Source organism: Barbus barbus (assembly GCF_936440315.1).
Source record: "Barbus barbus genome assembly, chromosome: 41".
In the NCBI taxonomy this organism is placed as follows: domain Eukaryota; kingdom Metazoa; phylum Chordata; class Actinopteri; order Cypriniformes; family Cyprinidae; genus Barbus; species Barbus barbus.
In genome coordinates, this window is record NC_136719.1 from 16,038,079 (window position 1) to 16,050,405 (window position 12,327).

At 35.2% G+C, this 12,327-nt stretch overlaps 1 protein-coding gene across 4 annotated transcripts in view; it reads right to left on the bottom strand.

The window, feature by feature from the left end:
* The window catches only part of LOC306860688 (signal transducer and activator of transcription 5B-like), a 25,845-nt gene continuing 13,518 nt past the window's right edge, over positions 1–12,327 (bottom strand). For all 4 annotated transcript variants that reach the window (XM_079402507.1, XM_079402505.1, XM_079402506.1 and 1 more), the window contains 16 exons: positions 11,728–11,819; positions 11,467–11,615; positions 10,290–10,424; positions 9,961–10,137; positions 8,501–8,588; positions 8,254–8,376; positions 7,125–7,217; positions 6,813–7,016; positions 6,473–6,567; positions 6,229–6,362; positions 3,926–4,075; positions 3,693–3,753; positions 3,342–3,434; positions 3,220–3,240; positions 1,822–1,893; positions 1–1,693 (listed from right to left, as the gene is read on the bottom strand). In XM_079402507.1, coding sequence (XP_079258633.1) covers positions 1,600–1,693; positions 1,822–1,893; positions 3,220–3,240; positions 3,342–3,434; positions 3,693–3,753; positions 3,926–4,075; positions 6,229–6,362; positions 6,473–6,567; positions 6,813–7,016; positions 7,125–7,217; positions 8,254–8,376; positions 8,501–8,588; positions 9,961–10,137; positions 10,290–10,424; positions 11,467–11,615; positions 11,728–11,819 — 1,781 coding nt within the window. In that variant the 3' untranslated portion in view covers positions 1–1,599. The remainder of the gene's footprint in view (positions 1,694–1,821; positions 1,894–3,219; positions 3,241–3,341; positions 3,435–3,692; positions 3,754–3,925; positions 4,076–6,228; positions 6,363–6,472; positions 6,568–6,812; positions 7,017–7,124; positions 7,218–8,253; positions 8,377–8,500; positions 8,589–9,960; positions 10,138–10,289; positions 10,425–11,466; positions 11,616–11,727; positions 11,820–12,327) is intronic.

Genomic DNA, 12,327 nt, shown 5'->3' on the forward strand with positions numbered 1-12,327 from the left:
TGTCATAAATGGATTTTGACTTTATTTATCAGATTTAAAACATTGAAATATGAACATTTCTTTAAAAAAAAAAAATCTTATATAACTGCTTTACAAATGTGGTCATATGTATTAAAAAAGAAAAATGGCAACTTTTACATTTTTCATGGACAAATGAATAAGTGCTATATACTCCTCCGTGGCCGGTAAAAGCAATATGATGAGATTTCTGGGCATCGATCAGGCAGGTGCATATCTAGCACATTCATCAGTTAGTGCTACAGAAAGAACATCTGAATAGACAACAGAAACAAAACTGTTTGGTACTCCCTTTCTATACTAAATACATACAGACAGTTACTCATGGCACCTTTGAAAAACATCCCGTTTGATATATTTTCATATTCAAAGCACTAAGATGAAAGCTTTATATATTACAAGATATAGAAGAGTATTACTGGACGGCAAAAAACACAGAAACTGTATATTACATTTCTATTTGAAGAAAGTTGACGACTTAATATAGCACTAAATATAGAAAAGGTGCACACAGAACACTGTAGAGTACGCAGAGACAGTATTATGTCTACATCCGACATAAATCCTTACTGTTATTTTGTGCACATGATATGTATTTGACATGATTTATACCCATCAATGATGTAAAGAGAGTTTGCAGGCCTGCAGCAATAAAACTGAGCTCATTTTGTGCAACTGGGGGAACAAATGAAACATGACAGACAGCCAAACTCGCTAGTGATATGTAATTTTAAAAAACTTTAGCTTTTAGCTTTACTGGCCAAACCTAACTGTAGAGTGTAGACGAATACTGAATATGGAATATGTGATCACACACAAGTCATGCAAATCAAACAACCAAATAAAAACGGTCTATATGGAATATGGCACAAAACATATTTGTATAGAGTTTAATGAAACCTATCATTTCTAAAAGGTCTAAAAGTATGCTCACTTCACCAAATCACTGTCTGTATCTGTAGACAATACATTTCATTCAGGACATTGAGAGTAAAATATCGCTAATCTACTCTGGAATATGTTTTTCTGCATCAAATTTAAAAGAAAAAATCTTCTGGCAGACAAAAATGTGTATTATGTTAAATCTATTTGGTCTCTCTTGATAAAACCACCTGACAGCAAATAATTTCCTGTTTCACTTGTCAGTTATAATGCTACTTTCAAGAGCAGTCATAAGACCGAAACAGGGAAGGACTTGTGAGTTTATGTACTGCGTGCTAACAAGACTCTTTTTGCCAGAGGTTCACCTGCTTCTCATAGAAATTTCATTTAAAAGTTGCCAGCAAACATTCACTATGATTATTAAGTGAAACACACTGTTCCATTAAACTGTACGTTTAGTGTGTTTATGCAGGAGAAAGCGAGCGTAACGATGAGTTGCATACAATCCATGTGATAAAAACATCCACTGCCCAATGATTCATGGAAATGAATTTAAGAAAAGTGCATTCCTACTGATACACTTGTTTTGGGAACATATGGGTAATGTGTCCTTTGGGACGTGCGAGTTATGCTGGATGTCCTTAGAGCGCCAAGCCATCCAATAGCCTTTGTCCAAACAAGAACAGAGGGTCAGTACCTCTAATTAAGATCTTTGTTAGTATTTTGACAAATCGATGACAAAATTCCCTCCAGTGCTTCCATGTCTATTTCTTCACTTGAGGGAGCTGGTGGCCTGTTAAAGAATAAACAAAGTTGAGAATGGTAATAAAGAGATGTGCGAGTGTGTCAGCAGAAAGTGACGTTGATGCATCAAATATACATTAGGAATTTACAGGAAACCTTACTGTGGCTGTGACTTACATGGGTGATTGGTAGAGTGGTCCTTGAACAGGTATTTGCTCTGGCATATATGGGGGTGTAGACGGAGGAAGTCTAGGATAGGGCAACAGAATCACAACAGTCAGTGTTTAAACAGTTATTTACTTGATGCTATTGCTCTATACTATATTATAGTGAGCTGCCTACCTAGATAGCTAACTCAAACTATGTTATCACATGTGCCCTCAGTGGTTAAGCCACTTCCAAGATGCACTGCACAAGCTCAGTGAAAACTATCATTCAAGATGGCAGACAGCGCCAAGAAAATGTGTGTTATAAAAAGTTTTGGGTCAGTAAGATTTTTTTTTTTTTTAAGAAACTTTTATTCAGCAAGGATGCATTAAATTTATCAACAGTAAAGACATAATTTTATTATAATAATTTTACAACTTTCTATTCATCAAAGAATCCTAAAAAAATGTAATAATTTCCACAAAACTATTAAGCAGTTTTAAAAAATATTATTTGCGCAGCAAATCAGCATATTAGAATGATTTCTAAAGGATCATGTGACACTAAAGACTGGAATAATGATGCTAAAAATTCAGCTTTGCCATCACAGGAATAAATTATATTTTAACACATAACATTGTAATGATTTAACAGCTATTATGAATTGTAGTAACATTTCACAATATTACTGATTTAACTGTTAAAAAATCCTGGACTATTTCACTCAACATTTTTTGGGGCTTTATTATTATTAATAAATAAAATAAAATTTGGATCCCTCTTTGAGTCTGCTTCAAACTGTTTCATTGTTTAACTGTGGCCTAATGGCCCAGCATGTGTTTCTTTAAAAGAAGCACAGTCACACCATCATTCATATAAAATAATACACAAAACTCTAGTCTATTGTTATACCCTAACTTTTAGCTTTTACCTGTAATTTTCTAAACTTGAGTTTAGTACTTCCAAAAGTATTATGGAGTACATTTAAACTGATTCATACGGTTTCAGGCATTTTCATTGAACTTGTTCTGCCATAAATCTGGATGCATAGATGTCCTGTTTAGATTAGGGGGTTTTGGCATTATTTTGTGTGTAAATAGCTAAACTAGACAAAAGCAATGATATTTTGTCTCAGGCAAGAGAATATATGTGTAATTCATTGTAAAATAAATTTTAAAAAGTTTTTGAATATTGCAATGTTAGCTTAGCGACGTGCTAATGTCTGACTTTACAGGAATCAACGACTAGTTGACTGTAGAAGATTGTCTATTGCACTTAATGTGCCAATTGTCAGTGTTTCAAGAAACTCTATTTTGGTTAGGATGTTGCCTCAAAAGCCATCGATGGCTCTGTCCTACTTTTTCCATATTAGCAGATAGATGTGAATGTGAATGAACTTTACCAAAGCCAAAGTATAGTTATACTTACGAGGGGAACATGCCCTGATTCCTGTGGGGGGAAAAGACGTATTTTATATACCACATAATAAAGACTTGTAAAATACTGTGACAGTGTGTATATCTGTGGCTTAAACAATGATTAATACGCACATGTTTGACCCAAAGACAGTGTTCATAGATTGCCCGTAGATATCCATAGGAGTGTCAGGTGGTATGCTGGTGGTGGAGGAACACTGGTCTCCTCTGAACATCAAAAGAAAAAATAAAATTATGTGACAGACATTGTCAATGCCTGTTACAGTAACAGTTAAAACACTTGAATTACTATTCCTGTCATTCTTTATGTAGAAACAGTTCTCGGAGTTGTTTTAACAACGGCTCTGTTTATAAAATTATGCTTCAGTTTATAATATCTTCAAGGTTTCTTTATCAGTACCTCAGGGTAAATTTGATGACATCTTGAAAAGTGATATACATTTACAGCTAAATATTTGCACTTACGGGTTGACTACTGTTGTTAGTTTGAATGGCAGGTATCCATCAGGATTAGGGGGAGAAAGCACTGTTTCAGGATACAAGAAAACAGATGCATCATTTTTTTTAAATGTTTCTCTTATATTTAGCACAAAATACATCTTATTTTTTTATATTAATATTAAAATATACAGATTTTCTAAAACCCTTAGTGAAACCTCAGTGTACAGACACTGTCTTTGAAAGATCTGGTTACATACCTGTAAAGAATTTCTTAAATACATCATTCTTTGGTAAGTCTGGATACACGTGAGTGATGCAGTTAATGTCCCGTATGCGGTCGCCAAGGCCAGCTGAGTCCAGATCCTTCTTGGTGAAGGGTTGGATATTCTGGATTTTCCTGCCTCCATCTGAGCAGAAGAAAAGAGTGACACAGCAAACATTTTACTGCAAATACTCAATGGATCAATATATTTGAATCAGTCGTGCTGATCTATATTACATGTACATATATGCATCTGGTATAATAATAATAATAATAAATAAAAAACTTAAGGTAAGAGAAACATTTTCCTTACTCCAAAAGCTCTTTATAGGGGTCATGACATGAGAAATCAAATTTGCCTTGATCTTTTGGCATATAAGAGATCTTTTTACCATAAAAACATCCTGCAAGTTTCATAGCTTAAAACATCCTCGTCATTATAAACAAAGCATTTATTTAATCAAGCTTAAAAAATGGCTTGTGTGGATATGAAGTGCCAAATGACATCACTCGGGCACAATAATTTGCATAAACACTGCCTCCAGAGCACGATATTGACGAATAGTCATCTTCTTACCGTAGGCCCCGTTGCTTCAGTCACTTAACGGCTGACACATGATTACGCTAAATGCGAGTGTTGTGATGTATCAAAAGCAAATAGAAATTACAATCACTACTGCTAGATACAGATGTGAGTTCGCTTTCTGACACAGTCCACGTGCTTGAGTCAGTCATCAATAAGACAAATGGAGCAAAAGAACGCTCGCTTAGACGCATTTGGTTTAAGTCGCTCGTTCGCATCTTTGTACAGATATCAGAATGATCCAAGCGTAAGGAACGAGTGGATAGATTATTTTTAATGGCATCCCAGATCATGCAAGAGGATTGATCTGAGCATTTAGTTTTTCGTAAACGAGATACATTGTCATGGAGAGTTCATGCATTATATGAAGATGTAATGCATGAATAAATAAGCTTTTCATTGATGTATGGGTTGTTAGGACAGGACAATATTTGGCCGAGATACAACTATTTGAAAATCTGGAATCTGAGGGTGCAACAAATCTAAATATTGAGAAAATCGCCTTTAAAGTGGTCCAAATGAAGTTCTTAGCAATGCATATTACTAATCAAAATGGAAGTTTTTATGTATTTACGGTAGGAAATTTACTAAATATCTTCATGGAACATGATCTTTACTTAATATCCTAATGATTTTTGGCATAAAAGAAAAATCTATCATTTTGACCCATACAATGTATTTTTGGTTATTGCTACAAATATACCCCAGCGACTTAAGACTGGTTTTGTGGTCCAGGGTCACATATTTGTTGAAAGATGAAGCAGTAGACTCACAAACCGCAAGCAAATTATTTCATAATACTTCGTATGGAAATGACCGTTTCATTTTGAATATGTTGTCAAAACACTCAAAACATGCAGTAGCGAGGGGGTGTTAATACTGTTTCCTATGCAATGATGTTAGCCAATCATAACAGTGAGCGATTACTAACAAGCCTTAAAGGATCCGCCCCTTAAAACATTTTGCTTTAGACAAGAGGTTCAGAATGAGGGTTGGAAATAATCATTTTCCCACATATTAGTTTTTTGTGCAAAAATGTTTTGTTAACATTACAGGTAAACTTTAAAGAAAATATTAAAATAATAAAAAAATCCATGCCATGACCCCATTAAAATGAACTTTCTTTGTTCTTAAATGTTTAAGATACATAAAGTCAAAACTGTGTACACCACCACTCCAAATTCTGGGAGTCAGTAAGATTTTTTTAAATTAAATCAATACTTTTATTCAGCAAGGACATATTCAATTCATCAAAATTGACAGTATCTTTACACTGTTAAAAAACTCCATTTTAAATAAATGTTATTTTTTACAACTTTCATCAAAGAATCCAGAAAAAAATATCACGGTTTCCACAAAAATATTACACAGCATAACTATTTTTAGAAATGTTTCTTGAGCAGTAAATCAGCTTAGAATGATTTCTGAAGGATTGCGTGACACTGAAGATTGGAGTAATGGCTGCTGAAAATTCAGCTTTGTCATCACAAGAATAAATTACATTTTAAAATATATTAAAATAGAAACAGTTATTTTAAAGTTGCAATGAAACAGAAATACAGTAGAAACTTGTCTGAGTGTAATATTTCACACTATAACTACTAATAAATGCAGCCTTGGTGACCACAAGAGACTTGCAAAACATACAAATGCCCAATTCCAAACTTTTGAACAAGAGTGCATCATGTACAGTAGTATAAATATTTGAGACTTACTATCAGTGGGACCCACATAGGCAATGGTGATGCCACCAATCTCTGAGTCACTAAAGCGCAAAAGAAAGGTGCCGCTGGGTTTGTTTTGCAGGATGACATGGAGATGCTGTTTCCCAATGAAGCCAAAGATCAGTCTGCGGGGGGCAATGAGAGGCAGATATCTAGTTCTCTTCATTTCTTTACTTATCTAGTCTTTTGTAGTTCTTGATAAAGTGAAAAACAAACTGAGAAACTGTAACTTTACCCTTCACTCCAATAGTCTCTCAGGCATTTCTTTGTAAGATCCATCACCCCTTCAAACCACTGCCAGAAGGTGAAGTTTCGACCAGGCAGAACTTCCTGTGTTAAAACAGTCACAGAAATAATCAACAACACCATTTCGCCAGTCAAACCTTCTGTGAATGTTACGGAAATTATGTCTCTAAAAACATATTTTTAGGGGTCTAGAGACATGGAGAAATTCAATAAACATTGCAATGAATTTAACAGTATGTAAATGTGTTAGTATGCTACTAGTCAGCTGTTAGACAACACGTGCTCATAATATTGTATATTAATGCACAACAAATGCATGTTAGTGGTACCTTGTTGAACTGAGCCCAGGACACTAGCATATTGCTGAAATCTTCAGCGATGTCTGGTTGGTCAAAGATCTTCTGGGCGAGAAAGTGAAGGTTGTATCTGTCCAAGCACCGCTGCGTCTGCACTTCAGACATGAACTTACTGCTAAGAGCTTCACACATCTGCTTCCACGGCACACGCTCCGGAACGATGAACGGTATCCTGTTCTGAAATCATCACAGCACAGAGTAAACATTGTCGATTTGTATACAAAACACTGAAAATTGTGGTCAACAGGAAAAAGACGTGAGATGGGGTCTTTCCATGTTACTCACAGGTTCAGAAAAGGCACAGTCCCATATGATGGTCGCCATAGCATTGATTTCCTGACTACCATGTACAATTACAACCACAGGAAGAGAGATTGCCTGTAGGATGAAGAAGGCAATAAGTTACTGTTGTAATAAGATACTACACACCAACATACACAATTTGTTATGCAACAGTCCCTCCAGGATTTTGCAATTGATGAATTTAGTGCATTATTTATGGAGATTTTCCAGTAAAAAAAGTTACCTCAGAGGAAGTTAGCTCATTAAAATCCATAATTCAGAGCCCAAACAAATAAATCAATACATGGTCAACTGTCCTGTTGCTGTATTGCAGTTAATGCCTTCGCAAAGTAAGCAGGGGTGGAATGACCATACGGAGCACTGGGACTTTAACACAGTCAGGTTTATACACAAGTGTTTAAAAGGAAATAAAAGTTCCAATATTTCATATTTTCAAGTGATTTTTTTAAAATCACTGATTCATGGCATCATCAGGTTGCTATACAAATGTTTAAAAGGAAATAACAGTTACAAAAATGAGCGACAGAGTGGGTAATGTTACATATTTTCCATTGATTTTTCTAAATTATTGATTTGTGGCCTACACTTACTTATTGTCTTTTCAACCTGTTCACTTCCTCGTTTATGTTTATGTTTCAGGTGTGTGGGACAAAATGAAGCTTTCTAGAGGTTTAATGCTGAGCTACTATTAAAAAAGTATTTACAATAATGAATATAATGTATATTAGTCCTGATAATGCTTGATTTCACAAGCTACTGTGTAGCACAAAGATTATTAGTATTTCTTTGCTAGTGTCACCACAATTATGCGCAAAAATATTTGTAATCTCACTCTCACTAAATACATAAGTACATCATGATTATAGATGGGTTTTCACAGCAAAACAACACAAAAATGGTGTACATAATTTTGACAGCAACAAATTCAGTCACTTTTGGGTGGTAAAAATCCTGTAAAAAAAGTCCTGTAAAATCCTGGTGGGACTGATGTATGAATCTAATATTTTCAATATAATTACATCTGATTACAGTGCATGTCCTGATGGCTAAATGATAAACTGAAACAAGCCATTGCATTCAAATGAATTAATAAAAGAAGAGGGGCAAGCACCTGAATGCTATAAGGGCTCTCACAGCCCGTAATGGTTATTTCTGTGGTAAACAGCAAAGCGAACTTTTCCTCCGTCACTGACTCAGAGCCCTTCCTGTCAGCTCGTTTGATCTTCCTTATGGACTGAAGAGAAAGAAACATAACTTATTAAAGCGATAGTATTCTTAAAATCATTCATATTAATATGACACTATCGAGATGAATCAAAAATCAACACTCTCAAAGAACTGTTTGTGACAAGACCCACCATGTTTCTAAAGGTAGCACATGTGCTCTTGCTTGAAGTGTTGTGCTCCAATATGGCCGTGCTGTTGATAAGTTCTCCTACATTTTCACTAAGTGGAGAAAAACAGAGAGAACGATTAGAAAACATTTGCATGTTTCATAAGTGTATGTTAGACCTCTAAAATGTTCTATTGCCACTGTATGGTTAACAGCTCAACTGAAACCCAGATTATGTTTCCTTATCTTGTTGTGCCTCCACTTCCTCTTTATGTCTGAGAACAGCAACAAAGGCTGTCAAATGTATGGCATGTACAAAAGCTTTTACAGGCAGATTTCAACATAAGGCAAAGGCACATTGGGATTACAACATAACGACACTTAAGTTGTAGATCAAAGATGATATTGCACACATTCTTCAGCATCATATTCTATTCAGCTTTGTTTTTTTAGCATGTAATTGTAAAATGTAATTGTAACTTTTAATCTCAGTCACAAGATAATAAATTCAATATTTCATCACCATCGAAAGTGAATAAGTACAAAACACTTTGCAGTTGTTTAGCATTTGTGAATGACAACCTATAAAACTAACAATGAACAATACAGCATTTATTAATTTACATTAATATTAATTTACAAATACACTATTGTTCATTGCAAATTTGTGTTTGTTCATAAGTTAATACATTCATTTATATTTATTCATTTACATCTTGAAATGTTAAAAATATATTCAAAATAAAGAAATATTGTGATATATTATAGCAATTTTAAAGTACTCTTTTTTTTATTTTGATTTATTTTTTTCAAAATGTGATTTATTCCTGTGATGGCAAAGATGGATTTTCAGCAGCCATTACTCCAGTCTTTAGTGTCACATGATCCTTTAGAAATCTTTTTAATATGCTGATTTGGTGCTCTGGAAATATTTCTTATTATTATCAATATTATCAAAATTGAAAACAATTGTGCTACTAAATATTTTAGTGGAAATTGTGATATATATATTTTTCAGGATTATTAAATGAATGGAAAGTTCAAAAGAACAGCATTCATTTGAAGTAGCTCTTTTGTAATATTCTAAATGTCTTTAATTTTTGATCAATTTAATGCATCCTTGCGTATGTAAAAATGAACATATATTATAATTTACTTATATTAATAAACACTGTAAAAGTACTGCTTATTAATTCAAGATACCTAATGCATTTTGCAAAACACCTTTTTGAACTTTATTGCAAAGTGTTTTTAATCAAAAAATAATTACAAAATTAATTAATGATTAATTATAAAACAAACAAAATTAATTTAAAAAATAACAATAAAATACAGTAATAAAACAATAACTTATTAATTTTAAACTAAATAAAAAACTAAAAAAATGCACATTTAAATAATAAAAAAAAAAAAAGGCTTTTTTTGTTAACATGCTGCTTAATGGGGACTTGTATGTGCGTGTTTAAAAAAAGACATCATGCTTACTTGGGTACGACACCTTGTTGACCCAGGTTTCTTGCTTGAGCCTCAGTAATAATCTGAGCCTTCAACAGGACAGGTTTCCCAGGGGCCATCTTCTCTCCCAGCAGATAGCGTACAGTGGTGGAAAACTTGGACTGGGTTTTGATGACCTGGGGAGGCTGCTTATCTACTACCAACGAACTGAGATGCCAAGACAAAAAAGTTCAATATCAAAAGCCAGAAGAAGAAGCACTGACATTTTTCAAATGATTGCATAATCATCTGTTGTGATTGCATGATGACTAAGTATGTTGCAATCTTATCTTTCTCAGATCTGAAAGAGGCCTGCATACTTCTGTATGAGAGTCTGAAGCAGATGTGCCAGGCTTTCCAGCAAGGTGTGAAACTGCTCAGCCACTCCATGGTCTCTTGTCGCCAACATGAGCTCCTGCCTCAGGTTACCATTTACTCCAAGCAACTGCTCACACCTGCCACAGAAAAAGTAAAAAAAGAGAATGTGGAAGACATTTAGGCCAAAAGGTTGCAGGACATGCGTGCCACCAAAAATGTGAATAAAACCAGTCAGAGCAGTAGAAAATATGATCCACGGTACATTAAATAAGATTGTAGTTGCAGAAAGGATCGACAAAGTTAGCGCCGCTGTGTACACAATGTGCATTGTGTGTTGAATTACTGTCTGTCAATCCGCTGAAATTCAAGAACCACAAACCTAACTCTCAAACAATGAAGACAAGCCTGTTGAGTTTTTAAAAGAAAGCAACAGGATCTGATTACAACATATTTTAACCCTCCTCTTGTGCACAAAAACAACTTTTGTGAAAGTTTTGCCTGGTCTCCTGTATTTATATTTTAAGAGTACACCACTATCCAATTTGAATCCTACACTAGTTGAGAAACACTGATCTCTAGGCATTCTATTAGATACAATTCTCTTCATGCTCCACATTTCATAAAGGCGTGACTGAATTAATCAAAAACTGTTTAATAATACATAAAATAAGTGGAAATGGGTCAATTGGTAGATAACATTCAAGAAGAGACATCGAAAAAAAGCAGTGATAGAAATAATGTGACCATGAAGAAACTTTGTGTGGCACAGAGCCCACTGTTCAAAAAAGGCAGAAGAGGCAAAAATAAACAAGAAACTGAAAGGAAATCAAATTAAGTGAAAGTGACGTGACATGTGGCCAAGTATGGTGACCCACACACACAGCAGTGAACACACACACCGTGAACACACACACGGAGTAGTGGGCAGCCAATGCTGCTGCGCCCGGGGTTCGGTGCCTTGCTCAAGGGCACCTCAGTCGTGGTATTGAAGGTGGAAGAGAGTGCTGTACATTCACTCCCCCCACCTACAATTCCTGCCGGACCTGAGACTCGAAGTCACAACCTTTGGGTTACGAGTCCAACTCTCTAACCATTAGGCTTCCATAAATTAAGGGGAATTTACAGAATGATTTAGCTGATAACATTCACACAGTAACATAATTGAAACAAAAACGTCACCATGTCTGAAGAGGGCCAAGGTTGTCATCGAAGTGCACGCCAATGGTTGCTCGGTGTTGTTCCCACCTCCAGGACTTAATTCTGAGAATAAGACAGGACTGGCACTGCTCCAGAGCACACAAGGCCTCGTGAAGGAGCTGCATGCGCTTCTATAAACACACACAGACACATACAAACCATGAAAAACAGCTCCACTGCAACTGCTTTTTCTTCACCTCTCTTCCACATCATGACCTCTTTATGATGCATTTGAGCATTTACCTTTGCACAGACTGAATAGTTATACTCAATCTGCTGTATGCGAGTCTGTCTTTTGACTTGATCCGAATGCTGTGGATCCAACTCATTTTGACCTGTAGGCAGACAAGAAAAAAATTAATTAGATATACTGATATGCATGTTTGCCTGTGTGCACGTCTATTAAACCATTATGTGAAATGGAATCCTTTATTAAGTTAGAGTCCTTTACATAACACCCTGATTAGCTCAGTCCAGTGGTTACGAACAGCTCACTGGTGTTGTGCTTCTTCATGAAATTTACAAATTTATGTAAATTAATAATCTCTGGTTATCACCTACTACAGAGTGCAGTTTAAAATGGTGTTTGCTTACTATATAATAATAATAATAATAATATAATATCGGCATCTGTGCTTGAAGACATCAAGCCCTCTTAAACTCTCAGCTCACTCAAGTGATGAATCCTTTTCAGATGCTCAAGTCATTTTTGGTCTGTTTTGCTTTTTACTTCCTTTTCCTTTTAGGATGATTGACGGGAAGCAAGTGCAAAAAAGCCATCTGACTGGCCAATAAAAAAGCCACTTTATTGTTCATATAAACTAGGGCTGTGATATCTCAGGA